The sequence below is a fragment of the Gekko japonicus genome, unplaced genomic scaffold, assembly GCF_001447785.1.
Source record: "Gekko japonicus isolate JY-2015 unplaced genomic scaffold, Gekko_japonicus_V1.1 scaffold76, whole genome shotgun sequence".
NCBI lineage: Eukaryota > Metazoa > Chordata > Lepidosauria > Squamata > Gekkonidae > Gekko > Gekko japonicus.
In genome coordinates, this window is record NW_015166420.1 from 2,148,290 (window position 1) to 2,169,126 (window position 20,837).

The following is a 20,837-nucleotide window of genomic DNA, read 5'->3' on the forward strand; positions in this document are numbered from 1 at the left end:
ATTATTACCCTGATACTCTCGTTGGTCTCTAAAGTGCTAGTGGACTCCAGTCTAACCATTTGACTGCAGCCCGTAAGGCCTACCTTCTGAAACCTTTTAAATGGAGCTTTATCTACATGCAAATGTCTTTTGGAAAGGGGCGGGGTGGGGGGGGGAAAGCCGCACGTGGACTGTAGATTTGGACCCAACTTTTTATTACAGTTGCTTAGTATTTCTCTTCTCCCCCTCCCCCCCAGTGCAACAAAACAGGTGGAGAATGCTACAAAAAAGTATATCTATCTGGGGTCGACGCCCTCCGGGAATGGTACCGTTTTCAGTACATGAATATCATGTCTCAGGTCCCGCCAGTCAACTTTTCCCACAACGAGCAATGCCCCGGGGGCATCCAGGACTCTTGCCGGTACAATCAGCAGCCCTGCCCACCCAGGTAACCCGCTCTTGGATGTGCCGGCTTATGCTAGTAAAAGTATGTTACAGATGCATATTCTCATTCATGCTGGAATATCTCCCTCCCTCCCTCCCTCCCCCTGATGTTGTAAATGTGAGCAGTACCCAGTGAAATCTCGGCCACAGGAGAGGCTGAATAACATTTCCAAGGAGAATTGCTCTCACTCGGACTTGACTTCATGGTACAATATCAGTTTCTCATCATTACAATCTAAAGATAACATCATTTGACTTAATATTGATCTAAACATATTAAGTTTTGTTTCACATCCCAGTTCTTTTCCAGATAAATTTTAAAGTCATTCCATTCTCCAAAAAACTCATCGTCTTCTTTGTTATTCAGTTTTTTTGTAATCTTATCCATTTGTGCCATGAACAGAACTTTTTGTATCCATTCTTCAACCTCTGGTACCTTTTCTGTCTTCCAAAACTGAGCATAAATCATTCTCGCTGTCACTATCAGGTACCAGAGTAAAGTCTTTTTAGTCGTATTGACTTCTTCCATTTTAAGTCCCAAAAGCAGAATTTCCGGTGCTTTTTTAAAAGAACATTTCAATATTTTTTGCATTTCATTGTGGACTTTTGTCCAAAAGTCTACAGCTTTCTCACAAGTCCACCACATATGATAAAATGAGCCCTCATGCCTCTTACATTTCCAGCATTTGTTTGACATATTTTGATTCATATTTGCAATCTTCTTAGGTGTCATGTACCACCTATACATCATCTTATAACAATTTTCTTTAACATTAGTACATGTCGAGATCTTAATAGAATTTTTCCACAAATATTCCCAGGTTTCCATAGCCACTTCCTTATTCATATTAATAGCCCATTTTAACATTTGTTCTTTAACAGTTTCATCTTCAGTATACCATTTTAACAACACCTTATACATTTTAGAAATATTTTTTCCTCCTCCACTCTCCCAAACCTTTTCAATTTCATTTTTTTCCTCTCTAAAACCATAGTTTTTTTTGTCAGATCTAAAAAGATCATAAATCTGCATATATTTCAACCACTCATATTCATATTCAATTTCATTCTGCTTTTTCATTACCCACTCTGTTCCCTCTTTTTTAATTAAATCTCTATATGGCAACCAGTCTCTACCTCGCTGTCTTGAGTAAGATATCAACACTTCTACTGGTACAATCCACAATGGTCTTAAGTCACTCTGGTACTTCTTATATCTTGTCCATACCATATACAAAGCTTTTCTCACCAAGTGAAGTTTAAAAAAACTGTCCATTTTTATCTTGTCATACCATAAATATGCATGCCAGCCAAATCTACAATCATGCCCTTCCAACCCCAACAATCTGTCATTTTCAAGCTTCACCCATTGATCCATCCATGTTAGACAAACCGCTTCATAATATAGTCTAAGATTTGGCATTTGTAGACCTCCTCTTTCTTTGGCATCACAAAGTATTTTCATTTTGATCCTTGGTTTCTTGCCTGCCCAAACAAATTTTGACAACTCTTGTTGCCACTTGGCCAACAAATCCGTTTTATGCAGAATTGGTATTGTTTGGAACAGGAACATCAAACGTGGTAGGACATTCATTTTTATAACTGATATTCTTCCCATCAGTGATAAGTTCATTTTATCCCATTTCTTAAAATCTTGAGTCAGCTTAGTCCATAATTTCTCATAATTATTCTTATATAGGTCTATATTTTTTGCCGTTAATTCAATTCCAAGGTATTTTGTTTTTTTAACTACTTCACATTGTACCAGTTCTTGTAGTTCCACTTGTTTTTGTTTGATCATGTTTTTACATATAAGTTTTGTTTTATTCTTATTTACGTAAAAGCCGGCCAATTCTCCAAACTCCTTTATTTTTTGAAAAAGCAATGTCAATTTTTCTGTTGGGTTTTCCACCATAAACATTACATCGTCTGCAAATGCTCGATATTTGTATTGGTGTCCTTTATGTGTCAAGCCCTTTATTTCTTGATCGTACTGTATTTTTTGTAAAAGTATTTCCAATACCCAGATAAATAATAACGGTGATAACGGACAACCTTGCCTTGTTCCTTTCTGTACTTTGAAGTTATCTGTCAGTTCTTTATTCACATTTATTTTAGCTCTTTGTTCAGAATAGATAGCTTCAATACAATTTCTAAAATGTTGTCCCGCTTCAATCTTTTCCATCATCTGGTGCATAAAATTCCAATTAAGATTGTCAAAAGCTTTTTCTGCATCAACAAACAGAAAAGCTACTTCTTTTTCTGGGTGCTTTTCATAATATTCAATTGCGTCCATTACTATTCTTACATTGTCTCTAATCTGCCTTTTGGGTAAAAAGCCCGCTTGATCTTCAGAAATTACCGTTTGTAAATAGTTTTTCACCCTTTCTGCAATAATTTTTGCAAAGATTTTATAATCGTTGTTCAAAAGAGATATTGGCCTGTAGTTCTTTACATTTGTTGAATCTTGTCCTTCCTTTGGAATCAAAGAAATAATTGCTTCTTTCCATGAGTCCGGCACCTTTTTGTTTTCTCTTATTTCGTTGGTTAAAGCTTCCAGGACCGGGGAAATTTCTTCTTTCATCTTTTTGTAGAATTTCGCTGTAAATCCGTCCGGCCCAGGCGCCTTCCCCAACTTTGTCTCTTCTATTGCCTTCATCACTTCTTCTTTTTGAATTGGACCATTTAATAAATCTTTGTATTCCTTACTTATTTTTGGTAGTGGAATCTCCTTTAAATATGTTTTAATCTTCTCAAGATCAACTCTAGTTGTTTGGAATAGTTTAGCATAATACTTGAAGAAACATCTCTTTATTCCATTAGGATCAACGAACTCTTTTCCATCTTCTATTATTTTGGTTATCATTCTTCTCTCTCTTCTAGCCTTAAGTTGCCAAGCTAAGTATTTTCCCGGTTTGTTCGCCCCTTCAAAAGATTTCTGTTGTAACTTCTTTAAATTCCAATACATTTCCTGATTCCAAGTCTCATTCAGTTGTTCCTTCAGCAACTTTAATTCTTTAATAATTTGCTTTTTTCCAGGCTTCTTTTTTAATTCCTTTTCTTTCTGAGCAATTTTTTCTAACACTTCTGTTTGTTTTTGAAGTTTTTCCTTTTTTTGCTTCACGTTTTGCGAGATGAGAATTCCTCTCATCACCGCTTTATAAGCATCCCATACAATCTGTATCGGTGTTTCTTTATTTAAATTTTGTTGAAAGAATTGTTTCGTTTCTTCCTTTAACATCTCAATTACCGTTTTCTTATCCAACAAGTCTTCATTAATCCTCCACAGAAAGGGTTTTTTCCTTTCTGTGGAACTCCATACCACCGGATTGTGATCTGAATTACATCTTGGCAAAATTTCAGTCTTATGTGTTTTCATTGATAATTCTTCAGACATCCAAATCATATCAATTCTGGAAAAAGAGCAATGTCTATTGGAATAAAAAGTAAAGTCTTTCTGCATCGGGTTCCATTTCCTCCAAACATCTTCTAATTTTTCTTGCTTAACTAATTCAAAAAAATTCTTTGGCAATTTTCCGCTGAATTCGTTGTCCTTTTGTGGTTTTCTGTCTAGACGATCTATTGTCCCATTAAAGTCTCCGGCCATAATAACTTGCTCATAAGTCAATTGTTGTAATTGGTCAGTTATATCCTTAAAAAATTTTTCCTTTGCTCCATTGGGTGCGTACACGTTGATCAACAATGTTTTTTTCTGCTGAATCATTAATTCCACACCCACGTATCTGCCATCTATGTCCTTAAAAATTTCTGTAGGTTGTAACTCCTTCTTCACATATGTCACAACTCCTTTTTTCTTGTTTGAGGCCGCAGAACAAAATTCAATTCCAAATAAAGCATTCTTTAAATATTTTATATCCTGTTTTCTAATATGTGTTTCTTGCAAGCATATCACGTTGCATTTCTGTTTCTGTATCCAATGATTGATTCTTTTCCTCTTGTTTGGTGAATTTAATCCATTAACATTCCATGACAACAATTTGTACTCCATTATGCGTTTTATTTTAAAGTTCTCCAAAGACGTCCGCATTGTCCGCCTTAAATTTATAAAAGTCCATCATCGATCTGATCTGAATCCTCCCACCTTGATACGTAAAGGATAAACCTTGTGGAATCTCCCATCTATATCTGATGCTCAAAGCTCTGAGTTTGTCCGCCAAGGATTTATACCTTTTCCTGTCTTGCAGTATTGTTCTTGGGAGTTCTCTCATCACCATAATTTTGTTTCCCTCTATTACAAAAGGGACGTTGAATTGCTTCTTGAATATCTCCTCTGTTATTGATCTTGTTACAAATTGTACAATTACATCCCTTGGTAAATTCTTCTTTTCTGCAATTCTGGAGTTCACTCTATAAATCAAATCAAAGTCTGAGTCCATTGACCCTTCCTCCTCGCCCAGAAAAGCCGTTATCACTTCCATCATTTTTTCTTTTAAGTTCTCATTCTCTGTTTCCTTAATGCCTCTGAATCTCAGATGAGTCTGCATCCTTCTGAACTCCATCATTGTCTCTGATCTTGTAATTTGTTGAGTCAAAGAATCTTGTTTCTCTTCTATTTTTTGTATCTTCTCCTCTGTCTCTGTAGTCTTGGTTGCATTTGCTTGAACATCCTTCTTAACTCCTTCCATTTCTTGCTTGATTGAAGTTATTTCTGTAGTAACCAATTCCTTCAATGCTGTTATGTTCTTCTCTTGGACTTCTTCTAGATGTTTCAGATGAATCTGAGTTTGCTTCTCCAGTTGGTCCCCCAATGTTTTTTCTATCTGCTCCCCCATGGCTTGTATTGCCTCTGTCATTCTCTTCTCCATTGCTTCCATGGAGGCTTGCATCTCTTTTTTCTCTCTTTCTCTTGACATTTTGGGGGTTGAAGTAGATCCAATCCTAGGTCTCACAACCGGTTTAAGTTCTGGGTCTGAGTCGGCTCTTTTCTTGCCTCTCCTGGTCTCCGTCTTGGCGATTTCTTTTCAATTCACAGATTCGCAAGATAAAGCACTCTTCTAGATGATAAGATTTAGTCCTCCATGCCTCTCTGTTTACGCTTTCCAAAGACCCTTAGAAATATATTAAAAAAGCAAATTTAGTTGAAGTCCTCCTCAAAATGTCGGGCGCAACTTCTCTATGGTAATTTCATGTAGAGTAGGTCAGATTGGTATTTTGCAGGCCCTTCCTTCCGCATAAAACTCACTTCCGGTCCGGCACCTTTAAAAGTTCCACTGTCTTCCTTTCGCTAATGCCCGTCTAGGAATTCAACTTCCTGGATGTTTCACACGGACCTCTTTCTTTGTGACACCAGCCTGCTCTTCCCACGCTATTGTTCGTGAGTTTCGATTTTACAGTTGCGCACACGGCTCCATCTTCACCACAGGAATGTTAAACAATAAGCGTTTTTACAGTTTTTAAAGGCTTCAATCAACTTTTTTCTCTCCGGAATCGGATTTCTGGGATTTACTATTCATTTTCCGCTCAACCGCTTAATTCAAATTGACTCCAAACTCAGTTCAGGTAAGCGGCACGTTTTTGTTATCTAGCACGTTCAAAACGGGTTTCGCATTGTTTCTTTTAACTCACAGTTGTTGTCCTTCTTCAAAGAAGTCTGCTGACGAAGAATTTATGCCGGTAGCCCGGCTCGATCGGCCACTATAGAGTTGCTTGGCACTTGCCTTCTTCGTGGGAGGAGGTCAAAGCCCAATTCAGCTTCTTCCGAAGCTGGATTACGCCAACCTCACACTCCCTCTAGGGCGCTGCTGCCTGCTTGTCCCCCCCCCTCGCTGGGGAGTGATGCGTTGGGCTGTATATTGCCCAAACTGTCAAAAGTGGCCGTCGCTCGCTTCGCACAATCGCGAAACGCTTCAGTCCTCCATCTTAGCCAGACCGGGCATGATCTTAGCTAGACCGGAAGCCCGTTACAGATGCATATTCTCATTCATGCTGGAATATCTCCCTCCCTCCCTCCCTCCCCCTGATGTTGTAAATGTGAGCAGTACCCAGTGAAATCTCGGCCACAGGAGAGGCTGAATAACATTTCCAAGGAGAATTGCTCTCACTCGGACTTGACTTCATGGTGCTATGATAGTTTCACACTGGCCACACAATCCCAGACTGGTTAGATCATGTTACAGTGTTCTGGTTCTTGCTGGTAGCACAGTGTAGCTGATCATCCTGTCTAAAGCAACTGTGAAATAGACATCAAATTGGAATGAACCACTGCAAAAATCATGAGGCTATGAAAGGCTTTTTAAAGACAATCTGGGCTCCTCTTAAGTCCTTTTCGTGCTGGAAATTCTGTTTCAGCTTTACTGCTGTATCACATTTGTATCTCATCCTTCCCCCGAAAAGATTGGGACATCGTCTCACCCTCCTTTTCTCTACACAACAACCCTGTGCGGTAATTCAGACCGCAAGGTAACTGACACAAAGTCATTTAAGAACATAAGAACATAAGAGACGCCAATGCTGGATCAGGCCAAAGGCCCATCCAGTCCAACACTCTGTATCACACAGTGGCCAGAAATACCAGTGCCATCAGGAGGTCCACCAGTGGGGCCAGGACACCAGAAGCCCTCCCACTGTTGACCCCCCCAAGCACCAAGATGACAGAGCATCACCTGCCCCAGAGCCCCTATCTATACCTTGTGGCTAATAGCCACTGATGGACCTCTGCTCCATATGCTTATCTAATTCCCTTTTGAAGCCGTCCATGCTTGTAGCCACCACCACTTCCTGTGGGTGAAGAAGTACTTCCTTTTATCCGTTCTAATCTTCTTCCTCATTTGGTGAGCTTCATGGATGAGGAGGAATTTGAACACACATCTCACCAGACCAAGAGAGCAATTTGAAAGCAGGTCTGCTCAGAATTCTACTCAGTTGAGGCTCACTCCAAGGAAACTGTCCTTAGGATTGTCCACTTGAGAGCTCTTCTTCTTCTTCCTCTTCTTCTTCTTCTTTCTCTCCTCTTCCTCCTCCAATTCTTCTTCTTCCTCCTCCTCTACTTCTTCCTCTTCCTTCTTCTCTTCCTCCTCCTCCTCCACTATTTCTTCTTCCTCTTCCTCCTCCTCTACTTCTTCCTCTTCCTCCTCCTCAGGGGTCGTTTCGTAGAAAAAGAGCTAGGGGAACTCATTAACATAACTCATTAGCATATGCCACACCCCCTGACATCAGGACCCAGCGGTGGACCTGCAAGGCCGGCGGGAGTGCAAGGAAGCCCCGCGAAGGCCCTCCCTGGCCCCAGGCAGGCAGGGGTGGGGAGAGGCAGGGAGGAAGCAACTTACCCTCCCTCTTCTCCTGCCTCCTCCTGGCTGAATGAGGGCCGGAAGCGGGGTGACCGGAAGCAGGGGGCGGGGCTTCGTCATGTGCCCCACCCCCCGTACCTCACCCGGGGGAACTGCGATCCCCCGCGATCCCCCTCGAAATGACCTCTGCTCCTCCTCTGATTCTTCTTCCTCCTCCTCCTCTACTTTTTCCTCTTCCTCCTCCTCTTCTTTTTCTTCTTCTTCTTCCCCATCACATACTCTGTGTCTGGCCTACCTCACTGCATTGGTGTTGTAAGAGAACTGAGGAGGGGAGGATGAGGTTCTAGCTCGCTTCCAATCCCAACCGTGAGGAGAAAAGCGGGGTATAAATAAATAACTACCGGGGGGGGCACGCACTGCTCCAGCCCCTCTACCACATTGTTGTTGCCGGTGTTCTCTGTTCCGCCCGACCCTCCGGGGTGCGCACTGCCTGTGTGACTCTCCAGTCGCTCTGGAGCAGAGCTAATTCCTTGAGCGACACCCAAGGGCTTTGGTGGATTTCCCTCCCACTGGGATCAATCGGAGCGGTCCAAGGGGGAGCTCTTTGGGATGGCTGTCTGTCCCGCCCGATCCTCGTGTCTCCTGAGGTAAAGGGCAGGCCAGAGACACTCCCAGCACCACCCAGCCCTTGCCGGCTCACTTTGCATTGAGCACGGCCGCCGTTTGGGAACAATCTGATAAAACGAGTGCAAACCTGCCGCCCACACCTGGTTAAATAACCTCTCCTTACTCTTGCCCAGGAGCGTTGCCCTGGGGGCATTGTGGGTACATTGCAAAACGGGGCAGGAAGGAGTGCGGGCTACGGGGAGGTAGAGGCAGGCAGGTGAATTCCCCATAACTGCGGTTTCACTGGCTGAATCGACCGATAACCTTTTGCAGTCGGGTACAACGCCTCCGGCTCCCACCACCTGCCGGCTGCGTGCAGCAAGAGTGACAGCGAGCTGCTCCCGATGAGTGGCCGCCCGGCTCTTGCCTCCCTGAGCGAACGCGGCTGTAACCTTCTCCCTGCTTTGGCAGATTCCAGGCAGAGAGTCTCTGCTTGTAGTCTCCAGCAGGGCTCCCTCTAAGCCGTGGAGTCTTGTGAGCAAAAATGCCACTTTGTGAACGACTGGCCTTAAAGGGGTGAGTGAGCAATTGGGCTGCTGCCTAAACCGGTTTTGCTCTGGAACCCTCCTTCCTGAACTAAGGCAAAAAAAACCCGAGCGAGCCGGAGGCTAAAAAAACTGGGAGCTAGCTCGCACTAACTCAGCTTAGAGCAGTGGTGGCGAACCTATGGCACGGGTGCCAGATGTGGCACTCAGAGCCCTCTCTGTGGGCACACGTGCCATCGCCCCAGCCAGGCCCAGACCATTATTAAGGTGTCGAATTCTCTGCCAAATAATTTTAAGTAAATGAAAGCATTTGGGATTGCTTTCCTTACTTTGTTTGGATCATCTTAAGTTACTGTATGAGCTGTTTTTTCTAAAGTAAAACCTCAGTATTCAGGTTAAATTGCCGTGTTGGCACTTTGCGATAAATAAGTGGGTTTTGGGTCGCAGTTTGGGCACTCGGTCTCTAAAAGGTTCGCCATCACTGGCTTAGAGGGAACATTGGTCTTCAGTCTCTTTGGTCCCCGGGGTCAAACTGGAATCCCCAAGGGGGGGAGGTCTATTAGAGTTGCCAGCTCCAGCTCGGGGAATTCCTGGAGATTAGGGGGGGATGGAGCCCGGAAAGGGTGAGGTTTGGGGAAGGGAGGGATGCTGGCAGGGCGCACGGCCATACAGCGCACCCCCCCGAGCATCCACTTTCTCCTGGGGAACTGATCTCCGTAGTCCGGAGATGAGCTGGAATTCCAAGGGATCCCCAGGTCCCACCTGGAGGTGGCAACCTGGGATCCTCTGTGGTGGTGTGGTTGTTTTTTTAAAAACTAGACACGCAGCTCTGTCTCCCCCTCTTTTTCCTTCCTCATTTGCCTATCTTTAAAAAAAAAACAAGAACAAAGTCCAGATCGATCTTAATTTGTTTTAAATGAGAAGCCACGATAAGGCAAGACGTTTACAATACCAAGCGTAGATGGACAGCCTGCTTTACACTGGAGATAAGTGGAGTTCCCCCCTCCGTTCCCTGATTGTTCCAGAACTCCACTCTGTGCTACAATCCATCCCTCTTCTCACGCTCCTAAAATCAAGCCATGGGTCAGTGGCAGAGCGTCCGCTTGGCATGCGGAAGGTCCCAGGTTCAATCCCCGGCATCTCTAGTTACAAAGGACCAGGGAGTAGATGACAAAAGACCTCCGCCTGAGACCCTGGAGAGCAGCTGCCAGTCTCAGTAGACAACACTGACTTGGATGGACCAAAACTCTGATTCAGTAGAAGGCAGCATCATGTGTTCACGTGTTCAGTTCCAGAAGCGGGGCACGTGAACATAAGAACATAGGAGAAGCCAATGTTGGATCAGGGCAAAGGCCCATCCAGTCCAACACTCTGTGTCACACAGTGGCCAAAAAGACCAGGCGCCATCAGGAGGTCCAGCAGTGGGGCCAGGACACTAGAAGCCCTCCCACTGTTGCTCCCCCCCAAAGCACCAAGAATGCAGAGCATCACTTGCCCCAGACCAAGGGTTCCTATCTATAAAAGGTAAAGGTAAAGGTTCCCTTGCTCGAAAGCCAGTCGAATCTGACTCTAGGGTTGCGGTGCTCATCTCCGTTTCAAAGCCGAAGAGCCAGCACTGTCCGAAGACATTTCCGTGGTCATGTGGCCAGCATGACTAAACACCAAGGCGCACGGAACGCTGTTACCTTCCCACCGAAGTGATACTTATTTATCTACTTGCAATTTCTTGCTTTCGAACTGCTAGGTTGGCAGGAGCTGGAACTAGAGACAGGAGCTCACTCCATCATGCGGCACCCGGGTCTTGAACTGCTGAACTACCGACCTTCCACAGCCTATCTATACCTTGTGGCTAATACCCACTGATGGACCTCTGCTCCATATGCTTCTCTAATTCCCTCTTGAAGCCGTCCATGCTTGTAGCTGCTGCCACCTGTGGCAGTGAATTCCATGTGTTAATTATGTGCAATTTGTTGCCCCTTTCAGTCCCTTCAGTGCATTGGTATCATCTCTTCCTTCCCTCTTACCAGTGTACAGGTGTTGCACTGATAACATAACAAAAAGTGGGGGGGGGGACCACTTCTAAACTTATAGATAACTGGTGCATCAGTAAATGGCACATGAACAGAAAGGATAAAACAATGGAACTCAGGCAGGTAAAGAGAAACAGTGCTCCTGCAGGAGTAGCACACCTTAGATTGTGATAATGATCCAGCAGCAGGTCGATCACAATCTGCCATTTGAATATCAGTGACTTCAGTCGATTTCGTAGTATCAAGAGTAATCGCACAGCATGGCTAGCAGTAAGGAATGACTCAGATTTTCATGAGTGTGCATCTTCGGGGAGGAGGGGTTAACAGCTGAAATATTCTCTAACAGACACACACACACACACCCCAGAGCCAGTTTGGTGTAGTGCTTAAGTGCATGGACTCTAATCTGGGAGAACTGGGTTTGATTCCTCACTCCTCCACTTGCACCTGCTGGATGACCTTGGGCAAGCCATAGTTCTGGCACAGCTGTTCTTGAGAAAGAGCAGTTTCTGTCAGAGCTCTCTCAGCCCCACCTGCCTCCCAGGCAATGTTCCGTCTAAGCTGTGAAGTCTTGTGAGCAAAAATTCTACTTTGTGAGCTACTGGCATTAAAGTTGTGAGTGAGTCATTTGGCTGCAGCATAGATTAGTTTGCTCTGGGACCATCTTTCTTGAGCTAAGACAAAAAGGTGTGAGCTGGGAGCTAAAAAAACTGTGAGCTAGCTCACACTAACTCAGTTTAGAGGGAACTCTGCTCCCAGGGCGTCTGTTGTGGGGAGGGGAAGGGAAAGGAGATTGTAAGCCGCTCTGAGACTCCAAGTGAAGGGCGGGGTATAAATCCAATCTCTTCTTCTCTTCTTCTTTTTCAAAGAAACCATCAACTTTTTTGCACTAGTTGCTTCTCTTGGGATGTCCTTTGGTACCCTTAAAATAAATAAAATAAACCATGCACTAACATGGTTAGGGATGGTGTCAAAAGCCTCATCCCTGTCAGACCACCAAATCCCAGTATCAACTTCACTTCTCACTTCTGCACATTGAACCTGTGAGTCTTCTTTCGAAATAAGAAACGGGCCCCCACACGTTCCTCAACTCCATGACAGGCAGCCAGAGCTGGCGACAGGATGACATCCCGGCAGGGGTCATTTCGTAGAAAAAGAGCTAGGGGAACTCATCAGCATAACTCATTAGCATATGCCACACCCCCTGACATCAGGGGCCCGGCGGTGGACCTGCAAGGCCAACAGGAGTGCGAGGAAGCCCCGCCAAGGCCCTCCCTGGCCCCAGGCAGGCAGGGGTGGGGAGAGGCGGGGAGGAAGCAACTTACCCTCCCTCTTCTCCTGCCTCCTCCTGGCTGAATGAGGGCTGGAAGCGGGGCAGCCGGAAGCAGGGGGTGCCCCGCCCTCCTGCACCTCACCCGGGGGAACTGCGATCCCCCGCGTTCCCCCCCGAAATGACCTCTGCTGGCGCTGAATCAGAGTGCAAGCAGCGCTTCCTGCTCACACTCTGAAGGAAGTAACAGTCTTGCACCCCCAGGAAATGCATCCTCTCTCTTCTACCCCAGCCACTGGTGGGGGATGGGGAGGGGAGGGTTGCAAGATCCAGGCTGGGGAACTCCCGGAGCTTTAGGGCCGGAGCCAGAGGAGGACTGTGGGGTACAATGCCAGAAAGTCCACCCTTCAAAGCATCCACTTTCATTAGGTAGGGTTCCCGGGAATTCTCCTGTTTTGGGGGGCTTGGGTCTGCTACCGGCCAGCTGGCTGCTGGGCGAAACCCCCGCACGTGGGGGGATCACGTGATGCCCCCCAACACGATCACATCACCTAGAACTCACGTCATCGTGTTGATGACATTGCACACGATGCTCTGGTTTTTGGGCAGACTTTGGGTTTCGAAGGCATTGTGCGTGGTGCCCTGCCCATCCCTGGAATACCCCCCAAATTCCCCCACCACAACAGCAATGGGACCTGGCAACTCTATCGTTAGGCGAACTGATTTCCGTAGTTATGGAGATGAACTGTAATTTTTGGAGATCCCTGGATCCCACCTGGAGGCCGGCCTCCATAACCCCGATAGGTGCAAGACTTTTTGCCTACAAGACTTCTGGTCGTTGCATAACCGATCTGATAAAATGTGGCTTAGATCAATTGCCGTGCGTGGCATTTAATCGCCGTGCTCTCGTGTGGCTTCTTGCCCATCCCTCCTCCCGTCCCCATCTGCCCTGCTCAGGACATGGTGTGACTGTACCAGTTGTTCTTTTGGTGCAGCCAAGGCGGCGGATAACCAGCCACACTACCCAAACAAGAAGCCAAGCAATCCTAACCGCAGAACTTTGGGAGATAAAGATAGAACAAATGTTTGCCCAAGCAGTTAGCAGCACCTAATGTTATGTACTTTGCAATCACCAGAGGTGGAGTTCACAAGGGCCTTTGATCTGTTCTGTTCTTTTTCGAGGAAACATCGCTCATAAAAGTAGTCGCCAAATTTGAATGGCATTTAATAGGGGGATTTGGAACATTTGTCACTGGTGTGGCCATTCGAGAAAGGATTCTGAATTTCTCACCCTCGCCGGTTCAGCTCAGAAGATTCCAGTTTGGGAATCGCTCTCGTTTTCACGCCCAATTCTTGTTTTCTAACATCGGATCTTTCTTGTTAAATTGTGGCATATAAATGGCATATAATGTACATAGATGGTATATAGGTGGCATTAAAACAGTACAAAAGAAACAAATGCAGCGAAACAGGGCACGCCAAATCCAACAACAAATGTGTGCTGGTGGAAAGGGCCGTCAGGTCACAGCCGACTTATGGTGAACTCAGCAAGGGGCTTTTCAAGGCAAGTGAGAAGCAGAGGTGGTTGGCCGTGGCCTTCCTCTGCAGAGGCTTCCTTGGTGGTCTCCCTTCCAAGTATCGACCCTGTTAAGTTTCTGAGATCTAACAAGATCAGGGGCTAGGGTTACCAGGTTGCTCCTGGCCACCGGTGGGGGGCAGAGAGGTAGAGTTGCCAGATCCTGGTTGGGAAACTGTCAGAATGCTGACGTTTTGCTTGTGTGCCTCATCTCGGTTTCACGCTCTTACATCTTCTCCTTCCCTCTCTCTTCTTCGGTTGACTTTACAGCGACTGCAGACACTTCCACCACGCGATCTACGGAAGCTGCTTCACTTTCAACAGCAACGGGACGGATATCAAGTGGCAGGCCTCCAAGCCTGGAATACTTTACGGTATGTACCTTGAGGAGGAATGGCTGCCAGCCCTGCCTGCGTTATGCCCAAGGAGGACTAAATACACATAAAACCTTCTACTGATAACCTTTTTAAAAAATGGAGCGGTCGTGGTTCAGTGGTAGAGTACTTGTTTGGCCTGCAGGAAGTCCCCAACATCAGCACCAACTTACTAACCAACAGCCTGGCAAGAACTCAGACTCTGGTGGGAGTTGACCCATCTAGATGCTGAGAGAACGCCACCATCACTTATTAGTATTTATGTTTGCTAGCGCCTATGTCTGTATATGTTCCGGTTCCAGGTCTTCGAATCCTTATCTGGCCAGTTTGGTGTAGTGGTTAAGAGTGGTGGACTCTAATCTGGGAGAACCGGGCTTGATTCCCCACTCCTCCTCACGCAGCTGTGGGTGTGACCTTGGGTCAGTCACAAGTTCTCTCAGAGCTGTTCTCTCAAGAGCAGTCCACAAAAGAGCTCTCTCAGCCCCACCTACCTCCCAGGGTGTCTGTTGCGGGGAGGGGAAGGGAAGGAGATTGTAAGCTGCTCTGAGACTCCTTTGGGTAGTATAGATCCAATCTCCTCCTCCTCCTCCTCCTCTTCTTCTTCTCTATGTCAGTGCCTCTAGCTCCTGTGGGTGCCTCTAATGTTGTGGTTAAAAATGACCAAGTAATGCACCCCCCCCCCAGGCTCGTTGTAGTTACTTTTGTTGTTACTGACTATGGTGTCGGGGCACGAATGTAAGCAGGGCTCTTTTTGTAGAAAAAGCCCAGCAGGAACTCATTAGCATATTAGGCCACACCCCTGACAACACAACTCATTAGCACATTAGGCCACACCCCCATGTTACCAGAACTGTGCTCATCCAGCCACACCCACCTTTCGCTTGTTATTCTGTTTACCTTGTTTGTTGTCCAAACCCAGGGCTTTTTTTGTAGCAGGAACTCCTTTACATGTTAGGCCACACACCCCTAATGTAGCCAATCTGAATGAGTTTCTGCTGTTGGGTGTGGCCTATTATGCTAATGAGTTCCTGCTGTTGGGTGTGGCCTATTATGCTAATGAGTTCCTGCTGTTGGGTGTGGCCTATTATGCTAATGAGTTCCTGCTGTTGGGTGTGGCCTATTATGCTAATGAGTTCCTGCTGTTGGGTGTGGCCTATTATGCTAATGAGTTCCTGCTGTTGGGTGTGGCCTATTATGCTAATGAGTTCCTGCTGTTGGGTGTGGCCTATTATGCTAATGAGTTCCTGCTGTTGGGTGTGGCCTATTATGCTAATGAGTTCCTGCTGTTGGGTGTGGCCTATTATGCTAATGAGTTCCTGCTGTTGGGTGTGGCCTATTATGCTAATGAGTTCCTGCTGTTGGGTGTGGCCTATTATGCTAATGAGTTCCTGCTGTTGGGTGTGGCCTATTATGCTAATGAGTTCCTGCTGTTGGGTGTGGCCTATTATGCTAATGAGTTCCTGCTGTTGGGTGTGGCCTATTATGCTAATGAGTTCCTGCTGTTGGGTGTGGCCTATTATGCTAATGAGTTCCTGCTGTTGGGTGTGGCCTATTATGCTAATGAGTTCCTGCTGGGTGTGGCCAACTCGTGAGCCAGCCGGAACTCCGTTCCTGTGCATTCCTCCCCAAAAATAGCCCTGAATGTAAGTGGAAGGTCTTCTACGTATCAGGTTCCGTAGGGGGACAACTGGGAGGAACTGGCCTTCGCCACAAGCTGACATGACTTCCTGCTCATATGGAACTGGTGTGAACACGTGCTTCTGTTCTTCTCTCCCTCCCTGTCTCTGCTCCTGTTTGCCATCAGGCCTGTCCCTCATTCTAAAGGTGGAGCAAAAGGACCACATCCCGCTGCTCTCCACCAAGGCGGGGGTGAAAGTCATGATCCACAAGCACAACCAGTCACCGTTCCTGGAGCACGAAGGCTTCGATATCAGGCCGGGGATCGAATCCACCATCGGAATCAAACAGGTGGGCCTCCCCGTCTCGGGAAAGGGCTTCTCAGAGTAGGAAGAAAGCCGGCAGGGAGCAGGGGGGAGAAGGCTGGACTTCCCACCCGGCCGTTTTGATCTCGAGTCCTGACCTCGTTTCGCTCTCGCTTCTCGCTTGTGCGAATGGAAACGGCGGCCGTTCGCTTTCGTGCTGTGTTCGGTTTTCGTGCAAGGAATATTCCCCCCCAAACGTACACATTTTAAATATATACATCAAGGAATCATCATGACATATTATACATATAATACAGGGCTCTTTTTGTATAAAAAGCCCAGCAGGAACTCATTAGCACAATAGGCCGCACCCAACAGCAGAAACTCATTAGCATATTGGGCCACACCCCTGACAGCACAGCTCATTAGCACATTAGGCTGCACCCCCATGTTGCCAGAAGTGTGGTCATCCAGCCACACCCACGAAGAAAGCCAGCAGGGAGCAGGGGGGAGAAGGCTGGACTTCTCACCCAGGCTGTTTTGATCTCAAGTTCTGACCTCATTTCGCTCTTGCTTCTTGCTTGTGCGAATGGAACCGGCGGCTGTTCGCTTTCGTGCTGTGTTCGGTTTTCGTACAAGGAATATTCCCCCCCAAAACGTACACATTTTAAATATATACATGAAGAAATCATCATGACATATTATATGTATAAATACTGTAAAGCTGCACACAAAACTCTACAGGATGCATACAGCACGAATGACGTAACGATGCACAGAAGTCTAAATACTGCACCGAGATAGTCTGCCGGGGAGGGGCTGGGATGCGCTGCTGGCTGTTGGGGGACTCATGCCGTCTAAAAAGGCTAGAATTGCTTCTCCGGCTGTGTGACTGATAGAGGCGGTGAGAGCAGAGTTGCCAGCCTCCAGGTGGGATATCAGGATCTCCCTGAAGTACAGTTGATCTCCAGAGTTCAGAGACCAGTGCCCTGGAGAAGATGGCCATACCACTATGGTGGTATAACCCTTTCCCAGGCTCCCCCAAATCTCCAGGAATTTCCCAATCCAGAGTTGGCAACCCTAGGTGAGCCAGAAAGAGATTTGTTCTTGTTGTTGTTGATCAGTTGCACAGTCGAGTCTGACTCTTCGTGGCCCTATGGACCAGATCACGCCAGGCCCTCCTGTCTTGCGTCATGCTCCAGAGTTTGCTTAATTTCATGTTCGTTGCCTTGATACCACTGTCTGACCATCTCATCCTTTGCCGCCCCCTTCTTCCTTGTTTAACTAGTTTCATAATGTTACCTTGAGCAGTACAGAACTCCAGTGTCTCTGATCTGAACCGCCTGGTGATACTCTCTTCTCTTTCCATGACTCCACAGGTCGAGGTAACTCGCTTGAGCGGAAATTATGGTGACTGTACAGAAGACGGGAAGGACGTGAATGTCACACTTATCTACAAGAGCAATTATACGCTGCAGGTACCGGCCAGGGAGGGGGTCTGCTTGCCAAGCTGGTCTGCTCATTTTTACACCTCCCCCCCTACTCCCGGAAGACTACCAACAGTTATCAATTGATTCTTTCCAATTCGGTCCCCCTCCCCTTTGCCTTCTTAGCATTGCCCCGCAGATCCGGATTCCTGTGTTTCTTGACCTAACTATGGCGCCTGGTTACTTTCCCTCCCTAACTCTCCTTTCCCCCCAGCTTCCCCCACTTCCATTCCTCTTCCAATCCCCTTCCGATCTCAACCGCCTCCTATTCCTGAGCCCGAAGTGACATTTCCCCTCAGCTCTCCTCCCTTAGTCCTTCCTTCCCTCAATAGCCTCCCTCCTCTTTCCTTTCCCCTTTCCCTCCTCAACCCTCTACCTGTCCTCAGACCCTCTATGATGTCTCCCACCCCCTTCTACTCTTCTTTCTTCTGTAGTCCTTTCTGGGATTGCCAACATCCAGATGACAACTGAAGGTGGACTCTGTGGCATTGTACCCCATTGAAGTCCCTCCCCTCCACAAGCCCCGCCCTCCTCAGGCTCCACCCCCCCAAATCCCCAGGTATTTCCCAACCCAGAGCTGGCGACCCGACTGCACACCGCTTCTGCTCCTCTTCCGAGTCTTTTTCCTTCAGGTCTCTCCCTCCTCTTGACCCTGTGCAATGTTTCCCCTCCGACCCCCTTTTCCTTGGCCCATTGTTCCTCGCCCTCGGTCCCGCAGCCGTCATTGATGTGGCCCTCCGGCGCAGTTCTGCCAAGCCCGGGCCTCTGCCCACTGGCCATAAGGACAGGAGACTTACTAATAACAGTTCCCTTTCCCCTCTCTCTCCCTCTCGTTCCCCCTCACAGGCTTGTCTGCATTTCTGCTTCCAGCAGCTGATGATTAAGCACTGCGGCTGTGGATATTATTACTACCCGTTGCCCGACCGTAAGGACAAGTACTGCAATTACAACGAGTACCCTGACTGGGGTGAGGGCGCGCATGACTGCGAGCGTGCGGGACCATCCGATTGGGCTGTTGAGCTCCACCCGTTCCCAGGGCTCTTTTTGTAGAAAAAGCCCAGCAGGAACTCATTAGCATAATAGGCCACACCCAACAGCAGAAACTCATTAGCGTATTGGGCCACACCCCATGACAGCACAGCTCATTAGCACATTAGGCCGCAACCTCATGTTACCAGAAGTGTGCTCATCCAGCCACACCCACCTTTTGCTTCTTATTCTGTTTACCTTGTTTGTTGTCAAAACCCAGGGCCTTTTTTTGTAGCAGGAACTCCTTTGCATGTTAGGCCACACACCCCTAATGTAGCCAATCCTAATGAGTTCCTGCTGTTGGGTGTGGCCTATTATGCTAATGAGTTCCTGCTGGGCGTGGCCAACTCGGGAGCCAGCCGGAACTCCGTTCCTGTGCGTTCCTGCCCAAAAATAGCCCTGCCCGTTCCATGTATTTAAGTCCCTTCTAAGACATGGGTGGCCAGTTGACAACATGTAGGGTTGCCAAGCTCCAGGTGGTGGCTGGAAATCTCTTGGGATGACGGCTGATCTCCATGTAGCAGAGATCAGTTCCGCTGGAGAAAACAGCTGCTTTGGAAGGTGGACTCTATGGGGTGATACCCAACTTCTGAAGTCCCTTGGCTGAACAGGGCTGCCAACCTCCAGGTGGTGCCTGGAGATCTCCCGCTATTACAACAACTGACCTCTAGGCGACAGATTAATTAATTAGCCGTTGTAGATTTTCCGGGTTGTGTGGCCGTGGCCTTGGCACTGTAGGGCCTGACGTTTCGCCAGTAGCTGTGACTGGCATCCTTAGAGGTATAACACAGAAAGATGGAGTACTCTCTGTGTCAAGGTGAGAAGAAAAAGGGTAGGCAGGTAATTTAGATCTACTCAGGAAGGTGGGGTAGGGCTGAGTCATTATCTTGTTGGAGTTCCCTAGGCTGTGAGCATGCTAATGGAGGAACTTTCCTGAGGGGGTTCTTTTGTATATGGATTGTTTCCTGAGGAGGTTTCCTGTTTCCTGAGGAGGTTCTTTTGCATGTGGATTGGCTGTTGAAATTCTAATCTTATCAACAGCCAATGCACACGCAAAAGAACCTCCTCAGGAAACAGGAGGTAGATAGTAGATAGGAGGAGCCGCTCTCCCTCTCCCAAAAGACTAGTTTCATCCAATGAAACTGATGGGAAGTAGGTTCAGGACAGGCAAAGGGAAATACTACTTTACACAGAGAGTGATTCAAATGTGGAATGTGATGGCCACAGGAATGGACAGCTTTAAAACAGGATTAGATCGATTCATGGAGGACAAGCCTATCAGTGGCTACTAGCCATGGTGACTGAGGGAACCTCCACATTCAGAGGCACTAATCCTCTGAATCCCAAAGCCAGGAGGCAACATCAGGGGAAGTTCTCAGTCTCTATGCCCAGTTATTGGATCTCCAGAGGAACTGGTTGGCCACCGTGTGAGACAGGATGCTGGACTAGATGGACCACTGCTCTGATCCAGCAGGGCTCTTCTGACGTTCTCACCCCCTGAACCTTTCTGACGCAAGCTCTGGCAGTTTGAAACAGGAAGTGCCAACCAGTGTTCCCTCTAAGCTGAGCTAGTGTGAGCCAGCTCACAGTTCTTTAGCCTCCAGCTCACCCATTTTTGTCTTGGCTCAGGAAGGAGGGCTCCAGAGCAGACTAATGTCTGCAGTACCCAAATCGCTCACCCACAACTTTAGTGCCCATAGCTCACAAAGTAGAAGTTTTGCTCACAAGACTCCACAGCTTAGAGGGAACATTGGTGCCAACCAGAGTATATTCCATTAGAAACAGGAAATGCTAATCGAACAGGATTTGGATGGCAATAGGCACAGCCACCGAACTGTAGTTGGCTGGAATCAGAAAGTGCCAATAAAACTTTATTCGGGTTGTTTCTGGGACCCCTTGGGTTGATGTCTCTAAGCCAAATTCAGGTTTTCAGCTGCCTTCTCCTGACCACGTTCTTTCTTCTTCCCTCAGGTCACTGCTTTTACCGACAGTACGATCAGTTTGCCAGTCACAAGCACGGCTGCTTCCAAAAATGCCGAAAGCCATGCCAGTGAGTGCGGAAACCCTTCCATTCTTTTAAACGGTAGAATGGCTGAGCCCTTAGCTCCTTTCATTGGGTGGCCAACCCCATGCCTCTGTACCTAGGGCTGCCAACTTCCAGGTGCGGCCCGGAGATCTCCTGGGATTCTACTTGATCTCCAGACTGCAGGGATCAGTTCCTTGGGAAAAGTGGCCATTTTGGAGGTCAAACTTTATGGTATACTATAGATTCTAGGTGAATTCCCTCCCCAGATTCCCGCATCCGTAGGCACAGCCCCCAAATCTCCA

The 20,837-nt window shown here is 47.1% G+C and overlaps 1 protein-coding gene across 1 annotated transcript in view; it reads left to right on the forward strand.

The window, feature by feature from the left end:
- SCNN1D (sodium channel, non voltage gated 1 delta subunit) overlaps positions 1–20,559 on the forward strand; it is a gene marked incomplete at its 3' end in the record, with an annotated part of 28,423 nt that extends 7,864 nt beyond the window's left edge. The window contains exons 4-9 of the mRNA XM_015411661.1: positions 237–427; positions 13,968–14,071; positions 15,876–16,039; positions 17,373–17,471; positions 18,327–18,447; positions 20,481–20,559. Coding sequence (XP_015267147.1) covers positions 237–427; positions 13,968–14,071; positions 15,876–16,039; positions 17,373–17,471; positions 18,327–18,447; positions 20,481–20,559 — 758 coding nt within the window. The remainder of the gene's footprint in view (positions 1–236; positions 428–13,967; positions 14,072–15,875; positions 16,040–17,372; positions 17,472–18,326; positions 18,448–20,480) is intronic.
- Between the last annotated feature and the right edge of the window lie 278 nt (positions 20,560–20,837).